Genomic DNA, 25,907 nt, shown 5'->3' on the forward strand with positions numbered 1-25,907 from the left:
TCCATGGGAAAAGAAAAAGCAAACTGTGGCCACGCGAAACCCTTGTGATATGAAAAAAATTTAACAACCTAGTGTAGGCGAATAGTCCTATATAGGTTATATGTGATTTCACTAGATTCATTATTTATTCAGGATTTTATAGCCTTTTATGTTCTCTTGCCACAAGGGAGAAAGATATTACTATTTATTATTAAAGCTCCATTCATTCCATGATAGTGGGCGTGCCCTCTGGGTGACAACAAAACCAGTCAGATGATATGGCTGAAAATGATGGCTATCACAGATCAACCTTCTGGGCCAGAACTTTAAAGGGAATTACTATGTTTTTTAATAGATAAGTTCATGTAGTTGCTTACCTCATGTACATCTTACCCATGCTTTTTCTTTTCAATTTTGACTCTCCTGACCCGCTTTTACCATGTAAACTGATCCCTCTGGTTTGTTTCCCTCCTGTATGTAGCACTTCCTGTTCCTGTATCCAACCAAACCCATGATGCACTTCTCCTTTCTCTGCCACAGCTCAAGCACCACCCCTAACACCCAACTAGTGTATAGCGCCTCCCACCCAGCTATTTACATAGACACTCCCCTATCACTGCCCCGCCTATGGACACACAGGAAATAAGTAAGAGCTGTACGGACATGGTCATGTGACCAAAGCCCAGAACAGGAGATAGGAGCAATAAAGGTAAAAGAAATACATTACACAATGACAGCTACCTTCATACATGATTATTTTAAAGGATGCAAAACAGAAAAACTTTTTTAAACCAGTAGAAACACAACTAACTGAGCTAAAAGAAGACATACTGTGCCTACAGTTACAAGAATAGATGAGCGAATTGATGTGTAAGAATCGATTTGTCTCCTCAAGCAGAGTTCTGCACCTGTGACGGGGTGTCCCCAAAGTTGAGGACGCTCACCCTGCTGCTTGATTTACAGGGCCGGACATACTGGCTAGCCGTGACAATCTGTACTTCGAGTAGCGGTAGAAGCTCAGAGGCTTTGCTTCCGCTACAGCAGTGACTATTCGTGAGCCGCTACCCAGAAATCTAGCAGCACATGCACAGTTGCTACCCGGAGCTGTGGCACAGGCACGAGATTGGCAGTGCCGGCTTAGTTGTCCGGCCCTGCCAATTAAGAAGCCAGGGAAGCTTCCTCAACTTGGAGGACACCCCACCACAGGCGCAGAACTCTGCTTGATGTTCTCAACTCAAAAGTGAACCCTTTGGAATAACCTGGATCTATGCTTGATAAAACGTGGTCTGATTGTTAACTAAGTGCTCATTCTGATTAGCCATGTAATATCTGTGTACCGTCCCCCCAAAAGTGATGATTTCCCATCTATGTCGAATCCGTTTTGTCACCGACTGCATCCCGTTTGTACATTTTCCCATCCATGCTTTATACAGGGTTTTTTTCACGTCCGTAAAAAAAAACAACAGCTTTCACTTCTTTTCAATGTCTCCTAGCAATTATCCATGAAAACGGCCGAAATATGGATGTGCTGTCTATTTTTTTCATCTACCCATTGACTTGAATGGGCAATTCCAGCGTGAACATTGGGCCAAAAAAAGTGCATGCCGCCCTCTGTTTAAGGTCTAGCGGTCTTTAGCATGCTTGCACTTGTTTTATGTGACCTGTGAGGTGGTGTTAGTGGTTTAGTCCTGACAGACTCCCTTTTATACTGTGCTAATGAAGAGCAAAAGCGCCATATAGTGTATTGTGTAAAAGTGTTTGTCTTCCTGTATCATGCAAATAATAAAAATGTCTCACTTGCAGACTAAGTGCCAAATTAACATTCCCTTTGGTCTTTCACATAAGTATTTCTAATGAATGAGACGCCTCTGCTGCAACAAAACAATTTGTTCAATGTGTGAGCAGCAGAACTTTTACAGAATAAAAACTGACATTCAATCAGATTAAAAGCAGCTTGTAGAAAGATGATCCCCGGCCTCGTGCTGGTGCCAAATTGTTGCCTTCGCTGTCAGTAGATCTTATTACTTCATTAGAACTGCACTAGGTGATTATTGAGTGACTGACCGAATAAGACCTTGATATTCCCTTCAGCAACACACAATTCTATCTCTTCTCTACCTTTAAAGGGGTTGTCTTACTTCAGCAAATGGCATTTATGATGTAGAGAAAGTAAATAAGTAACCTCCTGTGACATCACAGCTGTATTTCAGACAGGGAAGCTCCTGTGGCATCAAAACTGTGTTTCAGTCAGGATCAGGTCAAGATTTACCCTAAGTTCACACCTGAGCTCAACACGTGAAAACCAATGCTTCCCTATGGCCCTGGTTCACACTTGAGCGTTTTACAGCGCGTTTGAACGCGCTGTAAAACACCCGACGCATAAACAAGTTCTTGAGCGCTTTTTTGGGCGTTTGTTGCGCGTTTTGGCCATAGACTCATTGGACAACACTGCAGTCAATCACACAAACGCGCGCCAAACACGCGTTTACTATTGCAAAAAACGCGCATAAAAACGCGCGACAAATACGCGCGTAAAACGCGCGTCTCAGAAACACTCAGGTATGAACCCAGGGTTAAAGAGAGTGTGTCAGCACATTTTCACTAATAGAAGTACCAGCAATACCAAACAAGCATTCTAAACATACCTGTATGTCTTTTGTAGGGATGAGCGAACTTCAAGACAAAGTTCGGGTTTGGGACCCGAAATTGACCCAGGGCCACATTAATGTCAATGGGGACCTGAACTTCACTTTATTATTCTCCCTTATAACATGGTTATAACGGAAAATAATAGCATTCTTAAGACAGAATTCTAAATAAAATGGCCATTAAGGGGTTAAAAATAATAAATAAAAACTCACCTCATCCACTTGATCGCGCAGCCGGTATCCTCTACTTTCTTCTTTCTGCAGAACCTGCAAAAGGACCTGCGATGACATCACTGCGCTCACCACGCGGCGAGCGCGGTGACGTCATTGCAGGTCCTGAAGAAAGAAGAGGATACCAGCTGCGCGACCAAGTGGATGAGGTGAGGTTTTTTTTTTAAACCCTCAATGGCCATTTTATTTAGCATTCTGTCTTAAGAATGCTATTATTTTCCATTATAACCATGTTATAATGGAAAATAATAAAATCACCCCAACACCGAACCCAAACTTCAGTGAAAAAGTCTGGGTTCGGGTCCAGGTACCTGAACTCGCAAGGTTGGGTACGAACCCAAACTCTGCAGTTCGGGTTTGCTCAACCGTAGTCTTTTGTTATATATACTTAAATCTGCAGAAAAAAAAAGAACTTTAAAGGGGTTGTCTCACTTCAGCAAATGGCATGTATTGTGATTCTCCCATATTGCCTCCTTTGCTGGCTTGATTGATTTTTCCATCTCATTATGCACTGCTCAAATCCAAGAGTTACGACCACCTTACAATCCAGCAGCGGTGCTCATGCTTGCACAATATAGGAAAAAATGTTGGCCTCTACGATGGTCGGGATCGTGGGAGCGCACATAGGCACGACTGCGCAGCAGCTCCCATCCTAGCTACTGTGTATCTGCTGCAGCGGTGGCCGTAACCCCTGGACTCGAGCAGTGTATAATGTGATGGAAAAATGAATTCAGCCAGTGAAGGAGGCAATATGGCCAATTACAATACATTAGTAACTGCCGCAGTACATAGGGCAATGAGCTATGCACATCCCTGATCATCGGCCTGAGTGAAAGTGCCCCCGGACTTCTCATTTACTCCCTACAGAAAGACGTATGACTGCAGGATCAGACTACACAGAGTTTGTCTGTAGTCTGTAACCTTGGAGATCTTGGTTTTCATAGGAGTTGCAAATACAAAATGGTAGGATATGGTTAATCACAGTTTCTGTATCCTCTGTTGCACCACTACATGAAGATACTTCCACACTGGTTTCAGCTCTGCTTCAAAATTCCTAAGATCTACAGTTGCTAAGAATGTTGTACCCAACAAAGTCTCAACTAGGCAACAATGGAAAACAATCAACATCTTCCAAAATATTACCTTTAGTTCAAGTTATTGAAGTTACAAACACAAAACAATTATTTCCGTTGTGTTTGTGTAAACGTGCGGCCGGTTCTAACTGCATGTCTACAAGTCAGGTACCAGTGTGATCTGCCTCTTCAGAGTCAATGGAAACTTTTGTTTGATAACACACATGGTGACTATGTACCATCTCATAACACACTATGACTATGTACCACTTGATCATACACAAGGTGACTATGTACCACCTGATAGCACACATGGTGACTATGTACCACCTGACAATACACATGGTCACAATGTACCACTAGATAGCACACATGATGACTATAAACCACCTGATAAAACATATGATGACTATGTACCACCCAATAACACACATGGTGACTACTATGTACCACCTGATGGCTATGTGCCACCCGATAAAACATATGATGACTATGTACCATCCAATAGCACACATGGTATCTACCACCTGATATCACACATGTTGACTATGTATCCCCTGCCCATATTTCTATATCTCTTGAAGTACTGTAGTTAAATTGCTAAAAAAATTTATAGAATACTATTTTTGCTTGTGAACAGTCATCTGAGAAAGGCCTTGGTGAAACAAAGGTTTTATTTCGTAAGATGAGCAAAAATTAAGGGTTGTTTTAGAAAAATATGTATTAGTGTAAATATGTCTGTGAAGGTTCTCATTTATCCAGGTCATGGTATATATCTGTAAAGAATAAATCAAGGCAACTGGACTTACTGTAGATTTCTTGAAAACGTTTCACTCGTTCTTCCAACGAGCTTTCTCACTCAGAATTCAGAAAGCTCGTTGGAAGAACGAGTGAAACGTTTTCAAGAAATCTACAGTACGTCCAGTTGCCTTGATTTATTCTTTACAGGTATATATTAGTGTAAATAGTCAACTCAGGTCAACCATCCAGATATTGTTCTGATCGCTAACTGATGGCCAACATCTATACATGTAAATGTGTCAAACTTTTGGCATGCCACGGGGACGAATCAGACGTTTTAGTCATTGGGGGCCTGGGTTCTGAGACCTCCACAATTGATAAAAGGTAAGGGCAGAAGTGATCAGTTGAACATTGTGCTCCTTCATTCCTGGTGACCTCTTCTTGGAAAACAGGGTGAGCAGTGTAGAGGTTTATAGAGAGTCTACGAGGCCTCCAAAAAGAACTAAGTACAGCCAATCAGTAACAAAGGAGCAAAGTGTTAAATTCAATTCAAGGCCAAGAAAGCTTGTGAGATGTCCATATTATTGGTCTACAGGTAATTTCTGGAGGGGATCCAATTGAGGTAACAACCAAGTAAAGCTAGAGGCTGATGTCACTATTGTGAGATTAATAAGATGATGAAAGCTAAACCAGTCAATAAATCCAATATCCGATAAGCCTCCAAAAAGTTTCAAAGTGTAAAAAATGTGCTCTGAACCACCATGAAACGCTATGAAAACAACCTAATGACCTCAATCGTTCTGGTCAGCCACATATACCAAATGACAATGCACACAAGTCATCATCATACCAACTGCATATACGGCAACATCTCAAGAACTGTGAAAACGTCCAAATCTTTGCCATGTCCAGGACCAGCTGCTCTTCTACAGGTCCGATAGTTGTTGTCGTTCTATTGCCTATAGAACAAACCTCCATTGAATTAGAAGTTCATCCGAGTCTAAGAACAATGGCAAATTTATTACAGATAGTGGGAACTATTTGATTTCCTCACCTATCGCACAAAAGACTCTTTATGGATGTCTGCAACGCAAAACGGGATGCAGCTTCACAGCTAATTCCAGGGCCATTACATAACACTACCTTACTATGAATTTTCTCTCTTCACCTGTATGATTAACCAGTTCAAGGCTAAACGTAGACATCAGTGACAGGGTTAAAGCAATCTGGTAATATTGAACACTGCTTTGCTGTCCCTCTACCAATCTAAATTAATGCTGTCTCTATATTCCAGCTAGCACAAAGCCCCCTGAGGAGATTTGCACATTTTAATCATTAATCTCTGCACGTCCTTACACAGGGTCCTCTCTCTCGTTCTTTCCTTCCCACATGAGATATGCATGTGACGGCTAGCCTCTCAGCCTAAGGAAACCTCTAACAGATCTGACTGTTGTATGGCCACACATGCCTGTGTGCATAGATAGATCCACGATACATAATAAAGTAATTCTAATAATACGCAATTAAAGATCATTGAGCATGGGTTTTAGGCTAGGTCCACATCTGCATTACTGTATTCCGGTAGTCTGCTCAGGCAGAGGAGCAGAGCACCAGAATTACCGTACCATAGACGGACACCATTGTGACCCATCAGATCTCTATTCATTATAATGGGATCCATCAGGTGTCCAGCAAGAATGACAACTTTCTGCTGCATGAACTTGTATTTTTTCCAGCAGAAAGCCAACATTTATGCCAGAAACCTGACCGCTCCCATTATAGTGAATGGGTATCCGGTGGGCCCTGGCGGTATTCAGCTATACAGTAATTTCGGTACTCTGCTCCTCTGCAGGAATACTGTAACGCTGATGTGAACCTAGCCTTACAAAAGATGACCGTCTATGAGGTTACCACTGAGATCAATTCGAGCACAGGAACATCAATTGCTAAAATCTATGGACCAACGATGATCGCATTCTCTGGTAATACATGGAAATCATAGCCATTCTTGATCTGGTCAGTCTGGATGTTTTAACATATTTCAATCATACAACTAGACTACAGTCATTACCCATGCAGAGGCCGAAGCTCCTGGAACAAATTCTGGAACAAGGCCCCCATCTACCATGCATCATTTATAATACTGGTGTCTTCCCATGGGGCAGAGGTTCTCCAGGTTCCTCAGGCACCAGGGCCTGGGTGCAATTGTTACCTCTGCCCACCATATAGCTATAAATATTGGGGACTTAGGCTTCGTTCACATCACCGTTCAGCCTTTCCGTTCTCCTGCTCCGTTTAGGACAGAGAAGGCACATAACTGACACCAAACTGAGTCAAACTGAGCCCTTAGGACCCCATAGACTATAATGGGATCCGTTATGTTTCCTCTCAGAAGATGATTTTGGAGCGGAAACAAAAGTTGTGCATGCAGGACTTTTGTCTCCGCTTCAAAATCATCTTCTGAGCGGAAACATAACGGACCCCATTATATTCTATGGGGTCCTAAGGGCTCCGTTTGGCTGAGTTATGTGCCTTCTCCATTCTAAACGGAGCAGGAGAACGGAAAGGCTGAACGGTGATGTGAACGAAGCCTTAGGCCTCACTTTTGAAGTACCAGCAAATATGTTAGGGATTTGTAAAAACAGCTATTTCTTACTATACAGTATAACGGAATTATATTTTAGACAGTTTCCCGGTTGGTCTGTCAGCAGACACAGGCTGCCACAAATGGCTGGAGATACAGATTAAATATTGGATGAACCTGCTCCAGTGCAGGATTACGGGGAGTCAGGGGATAGACATTATTACGACCACCTTTATTCTACTTATGGGAATTAAAGGTCAACTTAGGCTACTTTCACACTAGCGTTCGGGGCTCCGCTTGTGAGTTCCGTTTGAAGGCTCTCACAAGCGGCCCCCGAACGCATCCGTCCAGCCCCAATACATTCTGAGTGGATGCGGATCCGCTCAGAATGCATCAGTCTGGCAGCGTTCAGCCTCCGCTCCGCTCAGCAGGCGGACACCCGAACGCTGCTTGCAACGTTTTGGTGTCCGCCTGGCCGTGCGGAGGCAAACGGATCCGTCCAGACTTACAATGTAAGTCAATGGGGACGGATCCGTTTGAAGTTGACACAGTATGGCTCAATTTTCAAACGGATCCGTCCCCTATTGACTTTCAATGTAAAGTCAAAACGGATCCGTTTGCATTATCATGAACAAAAAAAATAATATTTTTTTTTTGTTTTTTTTTTTGTTCATGGTAATGCAAACGGATCCGTTCTGAACGGATACTAAGCGTTTGCATTATAGGTGCGGATCCATCTGTGCAGATACCAGACGGATCCGCACCTAAACGCAGTTGTGAAAGTAGCCTTAAATGTAAGCTTTTTACTGGAACGTGTCCTCCCTCTACTCTCATAATTTATTAGGAGATTGGATTGTTACTGATGCATTTTGTTATATTATCCTCTGGGTACTTGCCAAATGATAAAATAAGCTTACAACCCTACAAGTTACAACTGAACTGACATCTGAGACCACAGAATGTCAAGAAATGACACCACAACAAAAATCTAAAGGCCCGATGAGCGCTATAAGTAACAAATATGACCGCACAAATGACAAAAGGATCCAGAATAAGGTTGCACATACATGTGGTCGGCCGAACGTGCGTGCGTCCGGAATGGGGAGAGGGGAGAAAGCCACTTCCAGACACTTCTGGCGGTGGATTTTTTCCTTGTGAACAAAAGGATTGGACAGTTGAAATTCAACATGCCCGATCCTTATGTCTTGTGATATCTGTGGTCTGGTGAGAGTCCGGAGGCCTCCATATATATTAGACGGTTGGATGGTCGCCCAAAGGAAGCAGCACTGATCATTCCATCAAGTGTTATTGCCTCCTGGACAGATATGAAACAGACATTTATAGCAACAGCCAAAACAGAATCTCAGAATGTGAGAAGTGAAAATGGACTGCTTGTGTAAAACAGACATGGAACTGACCCCCAACTGGTTCCCAGCATGAGATTGGTTCTTAAGTACTTTCATTTCCATTAAAACTGCATCATTTATTTCTAGGCAGGATCTCAGGATGAGGGCTCATGCACACAGCCGCGAGGGTTTTGCAGTCCACAAAACACGGATCCCGGCCAAGTACATGCCACTTCTGTAGAAATGTCCTATGCTTGTCCGCAAAATGGACAAGAATAGGACATGTTCTATTATTTTTGCAGGCCGTGAAATGTGCTGTCTGCATCTTTTGCGGCCCCATTGAAATGAATGGGTCCGCATCCGATCCGCTAAAAAAGCGGACAGAAACTACAGCTTGAGCAAGAGCCCTAACTCCGAACAAATAACGATTAGAACTCTGTGCATTGCATAATACCCGATAGCTATACTCAGAAGCAGTAATGAGTTGGCTAAGGTCTCCTGCACACGAACGTGTGCGCCCCGTGGTCGTGCCGCAATGCATGAACACCGTCCGTGGGGCAGCCGCAGCGAATCGCAGACCCATTCACTTTAACGGGTCCGCGATCCAGCCGTTCCGCAAAAAGATAGGACATGTTCTATCTTTTTGCGGAATGGAAGTACGGGGCGAAACCCCACGGAAGCACTCCGTAGGGTTTCGTTCCGTGCTTCCGTTTCGCACCTCCGGATTTGCAGACCCATTGAAGTGAATGCGGTCCGCAATACGGCTACGGAGCGCACACGTTCATGTGCAGGAAGCCTAAGACTCACTGGAGGAGATGAAACAGTGTACTTTCAGAAGCCAGGTACCATATTACAAGCAAGGCAACCAAAGAGCACCACAGCGCATCCGCCAGTGGAAACCCACTGCAAGGAAGAAGCGAGTGTTTGATGCCTGACCTCAGCCTACCTCCCTGTCCTAACGACTACAGGTACAACGCGGCATGCAGCACCTCTCCAGGTGACTGAACCTACCCATCAATGTAAGCATTGTCACTGAACGTGGTAGGGATGACATCATCTAGTGTGATAAAATGATAAGATGAGATCAATTAAAATCCTTTAAACCACAGAAATGTTGTAAAAGTGTAATCCTGCATTCTAAACACCTCTGGAGACATTTTCAGTCTAGGTCTCATCCTAATGGTCCTGTAATATAAAAAAGGCTTGTGCAAAAATATAAGAGAAATCATTTATAACCAAAATGTGCAGCCCTTGCAATGCAAATGCTGCTGTATCTCCTCACACATGTTTGACTCCTGGGAATAATCAATTATTTAAAGCTCTTCCATGGTGAAATGCAGCCATCCAGGCAGAGCAGAGGCAGGAGGAACAGCACAGTGTATGGGATCAATAAGCCAGTGTATCTATGGCAACATACAAAGGACATAAGGCAACAATGTATCACAGTAGCAGCTGCACAACACAAAGATGCTCCCCTTCAGCTTCCCTCTACACATACAGTAGATCATGCATGGACACGCAGGGATGTCAGCAGCAATGGCTCCCTGCGGCTCAGTGCTTACCATACAGTGTGCTCCTGGTGACCTGTCCTCCCATAGTGGCCGGAGCAGTGGGTGCTGCTGTCACATCACAGGGCAGGGGCACTGCACACACACAGCAGCTCGGCTCATGTTGCACATGGACATGCACCCAGCTGAGTGATTACTAATAATACTCATACAAGCAGCGATGCTCCGAGGAGCTGACACCCACCCCAAGCCCCGCCTCTCCAGGCAGCAATGTCATGTATATTTACATAAGAGGGAGGGGCCTGCTGCCTGGAATAGCAGAGAGAACAAGTAGTAATAGTGTGTGGGGGGGGTCTCCCAGTGCTGCTCCTGCCCTAGAGAGCTGTGCTGAGCAATGCTGCTATAGTGAGCTATATACAGGGGGGCTGTGACGTCACTATACTGTACTATATGTATAGGAAATATAGTCATGTGTACTGTACATTGTGTGCAGTGTGATGTCACTATACTGTACTATATGTATGTGAAATATAGTGCTGTGTACTGTACATTGTCTGCAGTGTGATGTCTCTATACTGTACTATATGTATAGGAAATATAGTGCTGTGTACTGTACATTGTCTGCAGTGTGATGTCACTATACTGTACTATATGTATAGGAAATATAGTGAGGCTGTACTGTACATTGTCTGCAGTGTGATGTCACTATACTGTACTATATGTATAGGAAATATAGTGATGTGTACTGTACATTGTCTGCAGTGTGATGTCACTATACTGTACTATATGTATAGGAAATATAGTGAGGCTGTACTGTACATTGTCTGCAGTGTGATGTCACTATACTGTACTATATGTATAGGAAATATAGTGATGTGTACTGTACATTGTCTGCAGTGTGATGTCACTATACTGTACTATATGTATAGGAAATATAGTGAGGCTGTACTGTACATTGTCTGCAGTGTGATGTCACTATACTGTACTATATGTATAGGAAATATAGTGATGTGTACTGTACATTGTCTGCAGTGTGATGTCACTATACTGTCCTATATGTATAGGAAATATAGTGATGTGTACTGTACATTGTGTGCAGTGTGATGTCACTATACTGTACTATATGTATAGGAAATATAGTGATGTGTACTGTACATTGCAGTGTGATGTCACTATACTGTACTATATGTATAGGAAATATAGTGCTGTGTACTGTACATTGCAGTGTGATGTCACTATACTGTACTATATGTATAGGAAATATAGTGCTGTGTACTGTACATTGTGTGCAGTGTGATGTCATTATACTGTACTATAAATTAGGGATGAGTGGATTTTATATTTTGAAGTTCGTGTGCGGGTTCTTGTTGTGGTATTTACTGAATTGCGTTATGGATTCCGTTACCACGGACCATAACGCAATTTCATGACGGAATGCATAACGGAAAGTCTTTAGAGGCATTTCGTTATTCATTCCGTCATAACGTCTATGGCCTGCAATAACCGATCCGTCCGGTTTACGTTATGCAGGAGTGGACTCCAGCATAACAAAAACCGGACGGGTCTGTTTTGCAGCCCATATACCACAACAAGAACCCACACATGAACTTTAAAATATGAAATTCGCTCATCCCTAATTGTGAGGCTGTACTGTACATTGTCTGCAGTGCTGTGCTGCTATACTGTAATATATGTATCTAAAATAAAAAACTATATTTGAAATGTTGTGGTTCTGCATTGTATTTTACATTATCTGCTCTGCTGCTACAGTGTATTGCAGGGCTGTATAGGGAACGTTTACTATATGTATCTGAATAGTGTATAATATGTATTTGAAATATTGTGATGCTATACTGTACAGTATATTGTCTGCAGTGCATTACATAAAAACATGATTTAAACAATAGGTCATTTTCTGATGTCATATTCTATTTAAAATGGTTATCCCATGATTATTGCAAAAAATGAAAACCAGACATCATATAGGATATGACAATCTCCTTCTAAGAAAGCTAAAACCAGCGCTATAACTTCACATGGATCCAAAGATCAAGGGGAGTGTCTTTTCTGCTGCAGCTCAGGGGGCGTGTCCATGCTCTCCCTATCACAGCTCAGGAATCAGCTGAAGGATGAAACTGAGCATGTGCGGCCTTCTCAGTGAGCAGGGCAAAGAAATAAGGAAAATAACAAACAGAAGGTGGCGCTATACAGATATATTTTGCTGAATAACTCAGTGGCTATAGTGAATTTTTAATTACATGCAATTACTAAAGTATTGAGATCTAGGTGCTGGTTTGAAAACTCCTGAATATTTTCCATGGGACAACCGCTTTAAATGAACTCTCTATCACCAGACAACCACAGCATTTGTGGGTCATTTACCCACTGATTAGCCCACAGTTCTTGAATGTATGCGCTGTGTGTCTATTGTAGTCTATGACAATTAGCTGCAGGGATCTGGACACACCTTCCAGCGGAGTCCACCCGGCCACAAGGAGCAGACACGTGAGCTACAGTATGTCGTTTTCTTAGTTTAGCTGAAAGAGCTTACAAAAAGCAATCAATTTGCGGCACATGCAGTCATCATCAGAGGATGGGGGGCTGTTTAGTGGGTGTAGATGAGCGCACAAGCTCTTCTTTATAGTGGTATGTTATAGATTCCCTGAATAGAAGCAACTGGTGACTAATGCCCTTTAAAAATTATAGCGCAATATTATAAGAGTACTGAGCGCATCTCATCAGCTGTGTGTTTATTCAGTGTTGGATTTTCCCAGTATACTGAAATGACTGGTTCATATCACTGGAACATAATAGCCCTGAGCTACTTATTCACCCAACATCCTGTTAAATCCGTGTTACCACATTATCGCAGGTACGAGACCTTTGTTGGAGAGCAAACACAACTGATCGCCTTTCCATGACAAGTAGCAGTGTTTTACCATAGGTATGGCACGAGGACACACATTGGAGCTGTAGTAACCACTTTGCAGATTAAGGAATATCAAGAGGACTATGCTTTTGTGTTCTCAGTTCATTTCCAACTTCCAGTCACCTGAAACTGATGGGTAACCCTGTCCAGGGGTGCAGGTAAAGGCCCATGGGCCCTGGTGCAAGAATTAAGCTTGGGCCCCCCTTGTCATAAAGTACTGGGGGAAATGGGGTGGAATTCTTGCACCCCCCTACGATGCTAAATTCTTAACCTAACCCCTTACCTCCAGCCCTGCTGTTAAAGACATACTTGGGAAACATTACATACAGCAATTCAAAAGATACAAGGTAATACAGCACCACATACCTTTTACATCCAGTGACGTTCTCTTTCCGCATCTTCTCCATTCAGACCAGACCGCCATGATGATTTCATTCAGCCATTTCTTGTCTCTGGAGGGTTTGGCAGAAATCTTAGTTTCCTACTTTTCCATTATCCTCCCACCTTCTGAATAAATTATCCCGTCACCCCCAATACTACACCCGTTGTGCTCCCAATACTATACCGCAGAAACAATCCCCCTGAAAATAGTAGTACCACAGAAATAGTGCCCCTCCAATAATTATTGGTAAAAAGTGTCCTAAAAATAACTGCACCCAGCAAATACTGTCTCTGACACTAATAGTGTTGTAAACATACTGTCCTCCAAAAATAATAGCGCTAAGCTGATACTGTGCCCTAGTGCCCCTAACAGTAATAGTGCTCCTCAAATCCCACAAATAATATTAATAATGCCCCCATTGTGCCCATACTAGAAATAATGTCCCCCATAGCCCCCCAGTAGTAATACTTCTCTTTATAATGTGTCCCAGTAGAAAAATGCCCCCTAATATGTGTCAGTACAAAAATAACACCTTATAATATGTGCCGCTACAAAAATACCCACTTACCTTTCAGATCAGAGCCCCATATCAGACCTCAAATTAGACCCCCATATCAGATCTTCAGATCAGACCCCAATATCAGATCCTCAGATCAGACCCCCATATCAAACCTCAAATCAGACACCCATGTCAGATCTTCAAATCAGACCCCCATATCAGATCCTCAGATCAGACCCCCCCATATCAGATCCTTAGATCAGACCCCCATATCAGACCTCAGATCAGACGCCCATATCAGATCAAACCCCTATATCAAACATCAGATGAGACCCTCATCGGATCTTCATGTTAGACCCCCCCCAGTTTCAGACCTCAGATCAGACCCCATTAGACCTCCATGTCAGACCCCCTCCAATATCAGACCTCAGATCAGACCCCCTTTAGACATCCATCTCAGTACTGAGATCAGACCCTCTTTAGACCTCCATGTCAGACCCCCACATCAGACCTCAGATCAGACCCCCATTAATCAGACTCCAAATATCAGCCTTAAAATAAATAAATTAACTTATCTCTCCTGCTCCGCTGCTTCTCTCCAGGTACAGCAGTCTCCCTGATCTTCTTTGGGGCGCGCTGCACTGTCACCTGACTGCCTATAGTGTCTTGCTCATTCAGCAGGTAATCGGCGTTGTATTTACACTGCCAGATCATCGCTAGCAAACATTATGAATAACATTGGTTAACGATGATCTGCTCAGTTGTCGGTCCGTGTAAAGGGCTCTTAAGCTGTCTCATTTCCAAATTGAATCACCTTAAAAGTTTGATAACCTGTCTTGGTACTGAAACCACCCATACCCCTAAAGGGACTGTCAAATTTAATATATTTTTTGTGGCAGACTCCTGTGGGGGTTGTGAATAATAAAAAAAATATTAACTCACCTTCACCAGCTTCCTCTGATCCAGCGCCACTACTCTTTATCCTATACTCCAGGTTGTAGTCATGACGCATGACCGCCACTCACTCTGCTCAACAAGAAACTGCTGAGGCCAGTGACTGGCTGCAGCAGTATACAACCCCTTGGTCAACCTCTTCTATGCTTGATGTTGTACACCAGGGATACCCAACCTGCGGCCCTCCAGCTGTTGCAAAACTACAACTCCCAGCATGCCAGGACAGCCTACAGCTATCAGCCTACAGCAGGGCATGGTGGGAGTTTTACAACAGCTGAAGATTGAGCATCCCTGTTGTATACAATATAATTTGGAGTCTGACTAGTGGTTTGTATAGAGGAGAAACTGCGTTCTTGTCATGACATAAGCATGTTTGGTGTGAGGAAATCCTGTCTAGGACTTCCTATTGTGACATGCTCCATCACATACTATATCATTACATGTTCTCCCTTAAAAAGAGTGTATAGCGATGTAATATGGAACTGTGTGCTGCTCAGATGACAAGGCTTTGCAGGTGCGTGAGTCTTTACTTTGTTACTTACTGGACAAAATTTATTACGGGAGATTCAGAAATCAAAATATCAAAACTTATACAAAATGATACAATAAACTACAACATTACCAACAACAGCACAGTCACAACTATAGTCTTTCAAAACTGCCATAAAGTGCACAAACCGCGTGAAAATTACACCACCATATATTGTCAATGGGGACAAAACTGAACTGAACTGAACAGAACGGAGTCTGTCTGTTGCATTTGGTTGCGTTCCCATACCGGAGAGCAAACCGCAGCAAGCGGATCCGTCCCCCATTGACTTTCAGTGGAGTTCATGACAGGTCCGTCTTGGCTATTTTAAAGATATTACAACCGGATCCATTTATAATGGTTGCAGACGGTTGTATTATCAGTAATGGAAGCGTTTTTGCTGATTCCTGCAAAAACACAAGTGTTAAAATAGCCTAAGCCCAGGTACCAGTGCTCTTGTCACTTGTAGATGCTGTGAGTGACCCTAGAAGTGGGGGTTATGAAACCTGGGGTATTCACACCTTTTGCTTTCCCTATACGCAAGTTCTAACTATAGCAACTCATACAATAGCCCCGCTCATATGAATTAGTAAAGATAAATACATAAATAAATAAATAAAGTGATATTTTTTATATCTTAAAAAAAAGGTCAATTTTATTTTATTGGAAATATGTTATTGTGGATATTTAGTGTCAATGGCTTCGACCAGGGCATTGTACTAGGAAGCAGTGCCGCCTGACATATGCCATGTTTTATAGATTATTGTGCTGTATCTGTTGGTAAAAGAGGAAGTCCATTTGAGGAACTCCACCATGACGTCTGTGTACACACCGTAGATAGCTGCTGCCATTTATCATACCCCCTGCCAGATGTTCATTGTTTATGGGCAGCCTTTTACAATGTTTCCACAATACTGTGCAAAGGAGAAAGGACTTTGTTCCTACTGATAAGGTAAAATATTATACCCAGAGATGAAAGTATGGACTACTTTTTAGGTGTTTTATATATTAAACAGAAACAAGCTGACACGTGGTAGAACATCACCTAATAAGTGACTGAAGCTGGTGATCAATTTAAATAAAACAGCCGAAATTATTCAAGGGGGTTTCCGAGATTGTAAAAAATTGGGAAAAAGGAAGGCAATGACATAAAATAACTAAAGAACCAATAACTGTTAAATCTCCAGCCACTTCTATGGTTCCCATTGGTCTTTGTTTATGTTGCTGCAGAAAAGACATGACCTTCTATCGATGTGACTGCTGCAGCCAATAGCTGGCCTCAGCCGTCTCGTGCTTCACCAGAGTGGCAGGTGATTAACAGGTAAGTATTTGATTTACATTTCCATCCTCTGGCCAAAGTTTTTATGATCTCTCCTGGTTTTGGCTTCAAAAACTGCATCAATGCCTGAACGTGAGGTCGAACCCTTTACAATGGATGTAAATATTACTCTTAGATCTCTTCCCCGTGCAGTGGTTGTCCATACCCAGGTGTAGTACTCTCTCACCGGTGATCCAGCCCTGGGTGGGCCTCTATCTGTGCTACAATCTGCAGTCTAATTAGGTCTTTGTTCTTAACATTTCCACACAGTAAAAACAGTAGACTAAAGAAACAATGTGGAAAACAGATGGACGTCACCTGTCGAAGGCAAGTGAACCTGGTCACTGATTCAAACTCAACGTGTATGTTTATTAGGGAGTGTGGGACAAACCATTTCTATACCATCTTTTAGGGTTCATGGAGGGGCTCTGTCTCATCTATTTGCCAGAATGAAATGACACTAGAAAAAGTCTGTCCAGCTATTATATGGATGTCCATTTTCTATAATGGCTGCCAATTTTTCAGCGATAATAGATCATCAGCAACCCAGGTAGATGAGCCCAACATCCATCTACCACAATACAGGGGGAAATGAAAGCTTTAACCAAAAGCCATTCTACTACTGTAACGTACACTAGCTTACGATGCTGCTAGGGATGAGCGAATTTCATATTTTGAAGTTCGTTTTCTGTCTCGTGTTGTGGTATTTACTGAATTGCGTTATGGATTTCGTTACTACGGACCATAACGCAATTCCATGACTGAATGCATAACGGAAAGTCTTTAGAGGCATTCCATTATTAGTTCTGTCATAATAGAAGTCTATGGCCTGCATAATGGATGCTTCCCATTTCCGTTATGCAGGGGAGTCCTCTCCTGATCCTGAGTCCTCTCCTGCATAACGGAAACCGGACAGATCCGTTATGCAGGCCATTAACTTCTATTATGACAGAATGAATAACGGAATGCCTCTAAAGGCATTCCGTTATGCATTCCGTCATGGAATTGCGTTATGGTCCGTGGTAACGTAATCCATAACGCAATTCAGTAAATACCACAACACGAACCGAAAACAAACTTCAAAATATGAAATTCGCTCATCCCTAGATGCAGCGTTCTCTTCTGGTACAGTATGTCCCACTCCCACTATTCCTTTCATTGGCGTCTTTGCTGGACCAATCTCTCTACTCTTTCCGCTGTACAATTTGAAGGCCTCCACTCACACCCATGTCTTTCCTCAGAAGGTCATGGGCGCAGCTCTTAAAGGACCAGAACAGCCTGTCTTTCTCCAATCCACTGATGTCATGGGTTTCATAAGGGACCTCCACCATTGCTCTATGCAGGAGTGGACGTACCCAATGTGAAATCCGCACAGGGGTCTAGTAGGTAAGGGGGGCCAATTACACCCTAAAAGCATCTTCCTGCTTATGTTAGATTGGTTGAAAGGGACTGAATTAATAAGAAACAGGGAATGCTTTAAGAGAAACTTTTGGAGATCAAAGAGTCCATGTATGGTTGTTGCACAGGGGGTCCCTGCTGTCTGTGTCCACCCCTGGGTCTATGCCTAAGCAATAAGTTCCATTTGGTTCTTGCACTTTGCTAAGGTGATCATCTGTTTTGGGATATCCTGACACTGACCAGACTTCGTCCTCTGTCTGCCACCTGCCCTGACTATCCCCCTGAATACTGGTATGAAAGTACTTCACTTACTCTGACCTCCACCAGCCTGACCACAATTGTTGCCTACTGCCTTGTCACCATGTATCAGAAGTAGAAGACAAAGACTACTCTAGGAATAGTGAACTAGGAATAGCCTGCAGTGAAGTCCAGATCTCCACATGGAGTTGAAGCATGCACTATTCCATTCAATATTTGTAAATGATCAATTCTAATCCATGAAAATCTGATCTGCATATAACCTGAATTAAAGGGATATTCCTATCTGTTTAAAGCCCTTTCGTTCAGTTAATAAACTCAATATTACACACTGGATTTGGTTAGCCAACACTTGTTTATTGCCCATGACAGGAGTCATACACCCATTCTTGGCCCCCGCCACCACTGTGCCCCTCTATTGCTTTCACTGTAAGAGCTCCTGGGCATGCGCAGTAGACCTAGGGAAGGAGTGGGGGCTAACAAATGGCACAATTATGTCAGTAAAGCACTGCTTGTCTGTAATGTCCATCAAACTGCAGAGACCCACTTACAGAAGAATAAGGAAGTGATCTGTGGCGGAGGAGAGGAGGTGAGAAGGGAAGATGGGATAACCAATTTTGATACTGTTTGATACAAACTGTCATGTCCCTTTTTTTCATGGTTTAAATGCATTATATCATGTTGCTTTTATTGCACTGTATTTGCTGTTTAAGGTTGTCCATGCAATCTCCCAGTAGGCAGGCTTGGATGTAATCAGCTCTTCCCTTCTCCCTACGGTAGTAGCCTTCACACCTACAGTGCTGCCCATAATTATTCATTATTCTAAATCTATAACCTAGAGCCTAAGCCTACAACCAGTGACCCTGCTGCCTCTATACCGCCATGACCAGCTTCACCCGCACCTACTGTGTCCTTCTCCCATACCATGTAGATTGTAAGCCCTCACGGGCAGGGCCCTCTCTCCTTCTGTACCAGTTTGTAACTCATCTTGTTCATACTCAGTGCAATTATCTGTATTATGTATGTATACCCCTTTTCATATGTACAGCGCTGTGGAATGAATGGCGCTTTAATAAATAATAATAATAATAGACTAAGACAACAAAACCAGTGTCAAGTTTAATTTAATCTATTTTGCTTTTTTTTGTATTTTAGATGCTTTGGAGAAATAAAAATGGCGCACAAGGGGAGGAAGTAACCTGGAACTGGTTCCATAGATTGTGCGGATGCCTAATATCAGACATCAGTACAGTCTCTTCTACGGAGCAGGCATGCTAGCGTTGGTGACGTCATTCAGCTGCAGTAACATAGAGTTGTGCCAGCTTTTGCCAGATAATTACTGATATTTCTTTTTGCAGTCCAATGCAGTGCACTGCAGTTTCACTGTAATTTCCGTTGAACTTAAGGGCTGTTTCACACAAGCGAGTCCATTGCGGGAATCTCGCTCTGTTTGTGAGTGTGATCCTCTGCTCTGGATTTGCAGGAGACAACGGCATTATCATGATTTATAATGCTGTGTGCCTCTGCTTGACCTTATTTCTACAGAATCATAGTGACAGCTTTATGTCAGTATGATTCTGTGGAAAAAAGGCCATGCAGGGTACTTTCACACTAGCGGCAGGAAGGATCCGACAGGTTGTTCACCCTGCCGGATTGGTCCTGCCGCTATTTCGCCGTGCCGCCGGACTGCCGCTCTGTCTCCTTTGACTATAATTGGGACTGGGATGGAGCCGGACTAAAAAGTCGGACATGCAGTACTTTTAGTCCGGCGGCCTCTCGCAGTGCACTGCCGTGCTGCGCAGGAGCTCCGCCCCCGTCCCCATTATAGTCAATGGGGACGGAGCAGCAGTCCAACAGCGTGGCGAAATAGTGGCAGGACGTATCCGACAGGGTGAACAGCCTGACGGATCCGTCCTGCGGCTAGTGTGAAAGTAGCCTAAGCTTACCATATGCCATACTTATAAGATTTAAAATCCAAGGACCTATACCATTCTGCCAAGGAACGCCCCACATATTACCCCACAACAATCATATTAAAGTGGTTTTCCAAGATTCTGATATTGATACCTAACACCCAGGACCCCCGCTGAGACGGTGGTGGTCCGGTGAGTGACGTGTCCTCTTCTTCAGGTCAGTGACATCACATTCATTGATCACGTGGCTAGGCACAGCTCACTCCCTTCAAATGAATGGGCCTGAGCTGCAATATCAAGCATAGCTGCTATCCAATAGATGGTACTCAAACAGCTGATCGGCAGGTCCCCCACAGATCTTAAATGGGGGACCTATCCTAAGGGTAGGTCATCAATATCAGAATATCAGAAAACCCCTTTAATAACAAATTGACTTGCACCTGCCCCTTTTTGCTTTCCCTTTCATGGGAGAGTCCTGCAAAAACTGAAACTGCTGCTTATATGCCAGAGAATTACATTTACGGCAATTTGCTAACATACAGAATGTCATGGCAGCCGCGCCATGCTGCCCTGTATAGAGGGCACCAGCTTCTGCACATAGTGTCTTGCATTTCACCAATGTCTTGCTCTATTATCAGAATTGTTCCTACTTGTAAAGTGAAGTTTTCTGATAACGGCCGTAGATTACAGACTTGTTGCATATGAATAGGTTCACTAAAGGTAACATCTGACACAATGTGGAAAAATGAAAAATGGAATTCAAACTGGGTTCATACGGTGACTCATCTGCTGCAGAACAACAGGTTTCAATAAGAGATTTTCTGCAATATTAAGTCAAATGTGAGATGAAATCAGAGCATAATAATCCCACGCGGTTAACAGTTTGTGCCTCGTGGACATATAGAGTGAAATGCACCACATACATGTATTGAATTATTTATTCACACAAATCAGGTATTACAGTGACTATGGTTAGGGGTTAATAAGGAGCGCGCTTATATCTATCTATCCCATAGCTTATTATACAATAGCTGTTCCTCCAGGTGGAATGTATTGGTCTACTTTCTAGCTGTATTGGGTTTAATATTACCTTACAATGTGCCGCATTACATGGCTGTGGGCGTATTGTAGGAGCAAGTAATCACTGAGAACAAACATTAAAGGGTTTTCCAAGACTGTCATATTGATGGCCTTTTTTTATTAAGGCTTATTCCTATTTTATAAAGTGACGGCACATCACTAGGATATGCTATCACTTTATGATACAAGAGACAATATTAAAGGGGTATTCCTGTAGGTAAAAGGTATCCCCTGTCCACCGTATAAGTGACAACTATCAGATTGGTGGGGGTCAGACCGCTGGGACCCCCACCGATCATGAGAACAGGCCCCCTGCTGCTCCTCCGAAATGATCAGAGTGCCAGGTCGCACATGTGCGTGGCCGCTCTATTCATTTCTATAGGAGTTCAATACTTTTCAGGGGATAAGCAGGGGGTTCGGGGCCTGTGGGGCTCGTGAGTGGTGAGGGTCCCAGCAGTAGGAGCCCCACTGATCTGATAGTTAACCCCTATTCTGTGGATAGGGGATAATTTTACCTACCGGATTACCCCTTTTTTGGTTACAACTATTGGAAGTTGAAAATGTTGACTTGAGACCATGACTCTATGGAAAACTGGTTCCAAAGTACCAAAATATTATCCCAAAATAAGATAAAATAAGGATTGAAGGCAGTTAGAAAGCTAAGTACTTCAATTCAAGCAAGAAATAGTCAGGAATAGATGCTGGAAGCTGCAAATCACTTCCAATGTTGACAGCAGGGGAAATGGACAGTGGGAGTTGACCCACTGTGCCAACAAACCAGTTTGACTTTGGGGTAAACTTAAGGGCATTGTTCTGGCGGTTCCCTTAACCCCTGGACAGGGATGTGGACTTCGCTGCAGGGAACCAACAAGGCCAATACCTCCAGGAGAAGTCCTGGTGTAGTTGGCAGCTGACCCACGGGCATCAAAAACACTGGTGTGAGGCACCAAAGGATGAGGCAAAAGGCGTAGTCTCAGTACAGTCCAAAATCAGGGCAGGTTGAGTACATGCATATTCCAGATAACAATTCCATGGTTGGGAGAGGCTGAGTACATGTCACAGTCATATTGTTGTTTGACCGTGACGTGGTTGCCATACGGACTGGTTGCCGATGGCAACGTGTTGTTTTCGGTTTGCACATGTATTTCCCCTTTAAGGTGTGTCTCCCTGCTGTTTGGTGAGCGAGGGGTTTATCCTCTAGCTTGTGGGGATTTAGGTGTGTCCTGGGTGTGGCCACTTGCTTGACTTTATCTGTGGCTTCCTGGCTGGGGGCAGTGGTACTCTGGTGTTGGAGCTCTGCTCCTTTCCTGGGTGATTCTGCCCAGTCCTTGAGGGCCACCTTGTTGGACATAAATTGTCTTCCTTTTGTATGCTCCTTATACCCTACCTCACTTGTTGTATGTTAGGTGTGTGTTTATGTTCAGGGTGTGTTGTACGTCTAGATTGTTGTTACATGTCTGGGCTGTTGTTGGTGTTTGTCCCTGCATGTAAGACATTTTCCCTGTGTGTTGTGTCCTCCCGAAGCGGGTTGGTTTCCTGGAGGGGTGAACCACTAGCCTGTATGCAGTGCTGCCTGGGCTGCCTATGCACCTTGCGGCATGGGGGTCCTGGCAGGGTGCAGTGTGCTGGAAACCTGTGTAAGTTGATGGTACGGTGTCCTGTTTGGTGTTAGGGCTCCTGTACGTATGCACGGGTTCCAGTCGTGGAGGTAAGTATGTTGTCTTGTGTCCTTACCTGCTGATCCTCTTGCTGTGTATGGTCTCTCCTTTTCCCTGCTATTAGGTCTTTGGAGACTCTTGTTCATCCATGTCTTGGATAAACAGGACGTCTCCCCCCTGCTCCTATCTGAGGGATTATCAGGGTTTCCAGGGTATGAGCCGCCCTACCATCAGGGTCTGCTCATATGGTGAGGAGTTAGGGAGAGGATTAGGGACGCTATAGGAGGTGACCTGCTTCCCTTTTCCTGGCTTCTTGGCCTAGCAGCTATCTCTTATCCTTTTACATTGTACGGTGGGGGGTTTCCCCCATGCCCCACCGCGACAGTACATGAGTAATCCAGATAGCAATTCCGGTTCATGCAGTTGGCAAAAAGTAGAAACAGTAGTCAGGAAAGGTATGGTACATGGGTAGTTAAACAGACAGATGACATAGATCACACCTTCACTGGTTACTAGACACTAGAAAACCTCAAAGCTCAGTTAAGGAAGTGGAACCATAGCCCAGCTAAATAGGAAGGCTGAACAGCACCTTAGTCATCAGCTGGACAAAGAGCAAGAGAGAAGGATTAACTCCAGCAGCACTGTAAGGAAGTTCACCAAGCACTAGTCCCAATTCATACTGCCCGGGAAAGCAGGACAACGGCAGACACAGGCCGCCAACCTAACAGCAGGATATTCTTCAGAATCCTGTATAATACACAAAGTGTACCAGAAAAGTAAAATGGAGCCATGTTCACTGGGTGTCCAAATAAGCAGCACATCCTGGCACAGGTAACGAGCAGTACAGTACATGTAGTACTATACTTCATTGTGGAGAGGCGCTACTTTATAGTCAGTACAGGGTCTAACCAGTGAGATGGCCATGTTGATTGGTTGGATCGCCCAGGCAATCACACGTGCCACAGATCAGCAGTGTCTTTGACAGTGTCTGTTGAGTCTGGTTTCAGGTTACGATGCCCCAGGAGACCATTGTATGCTGAAAATATTGTATTGTGAGTCCATTGTGACTTGAGGGACCACTGGTCAGACTAGTTTTGCACTACACAGTAGTGCCCCAGACACTCTTCAAGTGAACGGATCCCTGCACAGTTACATGGTTGCCATGCAGGGTACTTAATTCTCAGGATCAGATAACCCTATAGTAAAATAATATAGCAGGCTTGATGTTTCTAGTCTGCTGAAATGGTAGAAACCTACAATACCTGACATTTTCTATAACATTTGCTATGACAGGCATAGCCTCTATGTATGGCATAAAAAAACAATGTAGCGCTCGGCTATCTCCGGAAGACCCCTAGAGCGGAGTGAATTGGCGGCATACCTGTGTCTCCTACTCTTTTCAAGTGGGGGAACACTAGGCCCTCCTTCTCATGACTAGTGGGGACCCCAAAAATCAGACCACCCGATCAGACTAAGGCCCCTTGCACACGACCGTATGCCCTCCGAGACATAAGGTCCGTAAGCGGGCCATATGCCCTGGAGCGGCATACATTGTGCGCACGGGAGCGCACAGCATGATCTTATGAGTGTGGGACAATAGTCCCGCGGGCGGCCTGATGCGCACAGCATCATAGTAACCTATGATGCTGTGCGCTCCCGTGCGCACGATGTATGCCGCTCCGGGACATATATCCTGCTCACGGACCATATGTCTCGGAGGACATACGGTTGTGTGCAAGGGGCCTAACTCTTATCCCTTGTGGACAGGGGATTTGTCATGGGACAACCTCTTTAAGTAGAGTCTTCCTAGCAGTGGTTACAGGTAACCAGCATCTTAACTATAAAGGGGTTTTCAGATCAGCGGGGATCCAACACCTGGGACTTCTGTTGATCAGATGTTTGAAGAGAAGGCAACGTTCCAGTGAGCACCGCTGCCTCATCATGGTTTACTAAGCACAGCACCGTACATTGGATAGTGGCTGTGCTTGGTATCATGCTCATTCACTTGAATGGGACTGAGCTGCGCCTAGGACCCGTGATAGATGAACGTGACATCACTGGCCTAGGATTAGGGTTAGCAAGGGACGGACTGAGAACTTACATAAGGTGGGTAAACACAAGTAGATAAGGCCAGCATAAGTTGGCAGGGGCAACAGAAGTAGGTAGGGCCAGCAATACTGCCCCAGCACCAGAAAATACTGCCCCAGCAGAACCAAATACCACAGTATAGCACAGAATACTGCCTCAGCAGATACAAATACCATAGTGCACCACAAAATACTGTCGCCCTTGCCACAGAGTATGGTGGTACAGTTAAATTCAGAAGTGCACCCATGGCCGTTGGTCAAGTGCATTAGTACTTCATGCTCCTACATTAGTTAATGCTGAGAGCATCAGATGATTATGCACCCAGCCAGCGGCCGTGAGGAGGGCTCAGGTGGCCCTCTGGGCATCAGTCCACCAGGACATTTCCCTGTAGCTCCTTACAAAACAGTCTACAGAAAATGAAGATCCTATGCAGTGAACATGGTATCCTCTGTCAACGTGTGGATAAAAAACAGCAACAGTTCTGCGGCAGTAAGATCATCATGTTCTGCCGTGTTTTATACAAGAAAACATCACGTCTTTCAAATCACAAATGTAGACATGTATACACAATGACTGGAAACCAGTAAACCCAGGTGTACATATAAATATTCCCACATTTACTATATTTATAGGAAACAGGTTGTCGGTAATTTACACAAGCCAATCATACTGTAAAAGCTAAAGGAAAACACGCGGATGAGAAGAAAGCACGCACCACATGTTACTGCCGAATAGCTACATGCAAGTTCTTTATAGTCTCTGCTCACATCTCCGTTGGAGGCTCCTTTGCA

General features: G+C 43.9%; 1 protein-coding gene and 1 long non-coding RNA gene across 3 annotated transcripts in view; one reads left to right on the plus strand and one right to left on the minus strand.

Annotated features, from left to right (window-relative positions):
• The window catches only part of NEURL1 (neuralized E3 ubiquitin protein ligase 1), a 288,135-nt gene that overhangs the window by 84,003 nt on the left and 178,225 nt on the right, over positions 1-25,907 (minus strand). Inside the window, exon 1 of one of the 2 annotated variants that reach the window (XM_044297757.1) lies at positions 10,165-10,287. The exons of the other annotated variant lie outside the window; for it this stretch is intronic. Coding sequence (XP_044153692.1) covers positions 10,165-10,198 — 34 coding nt within the window. The 5' untranslated portion in view covers positions 10,199-10,287. Of the gene's footprint in view, positions 1-10,164; positions 10,288-25,907 lie in introns of those variants that run through there. 2 annotated transcript variants of the gene reach the window in all.
• Positions 15,351-17,048, plus strand: LOC122940879. Its single transcript, XR_006390393.1, has 3 exons — positions 15,351-15,388; positions 16,634-16,724; positions 16,992-17,048. It is a non-coding gene; the product is annotated as an uncharacterized LOC122940879 (long non-coding RNA).

The sequence above is a fragment of the Bufo gargarizans genome, chromosome 6, assembly GCF_014858855.1.
Source record: "Bufo gargarizans isolate SCDJY-AF-19 chromosome 6, ASM1485885v1, whole genome shotgun sequence".
Classification (NCBI taxonomy): domain Eukaryota; kingdom Metazoa; phylum Chordata; class Amphibia; order Anura; family Bufonidae; genus Bufo; species Bufo gargarizans.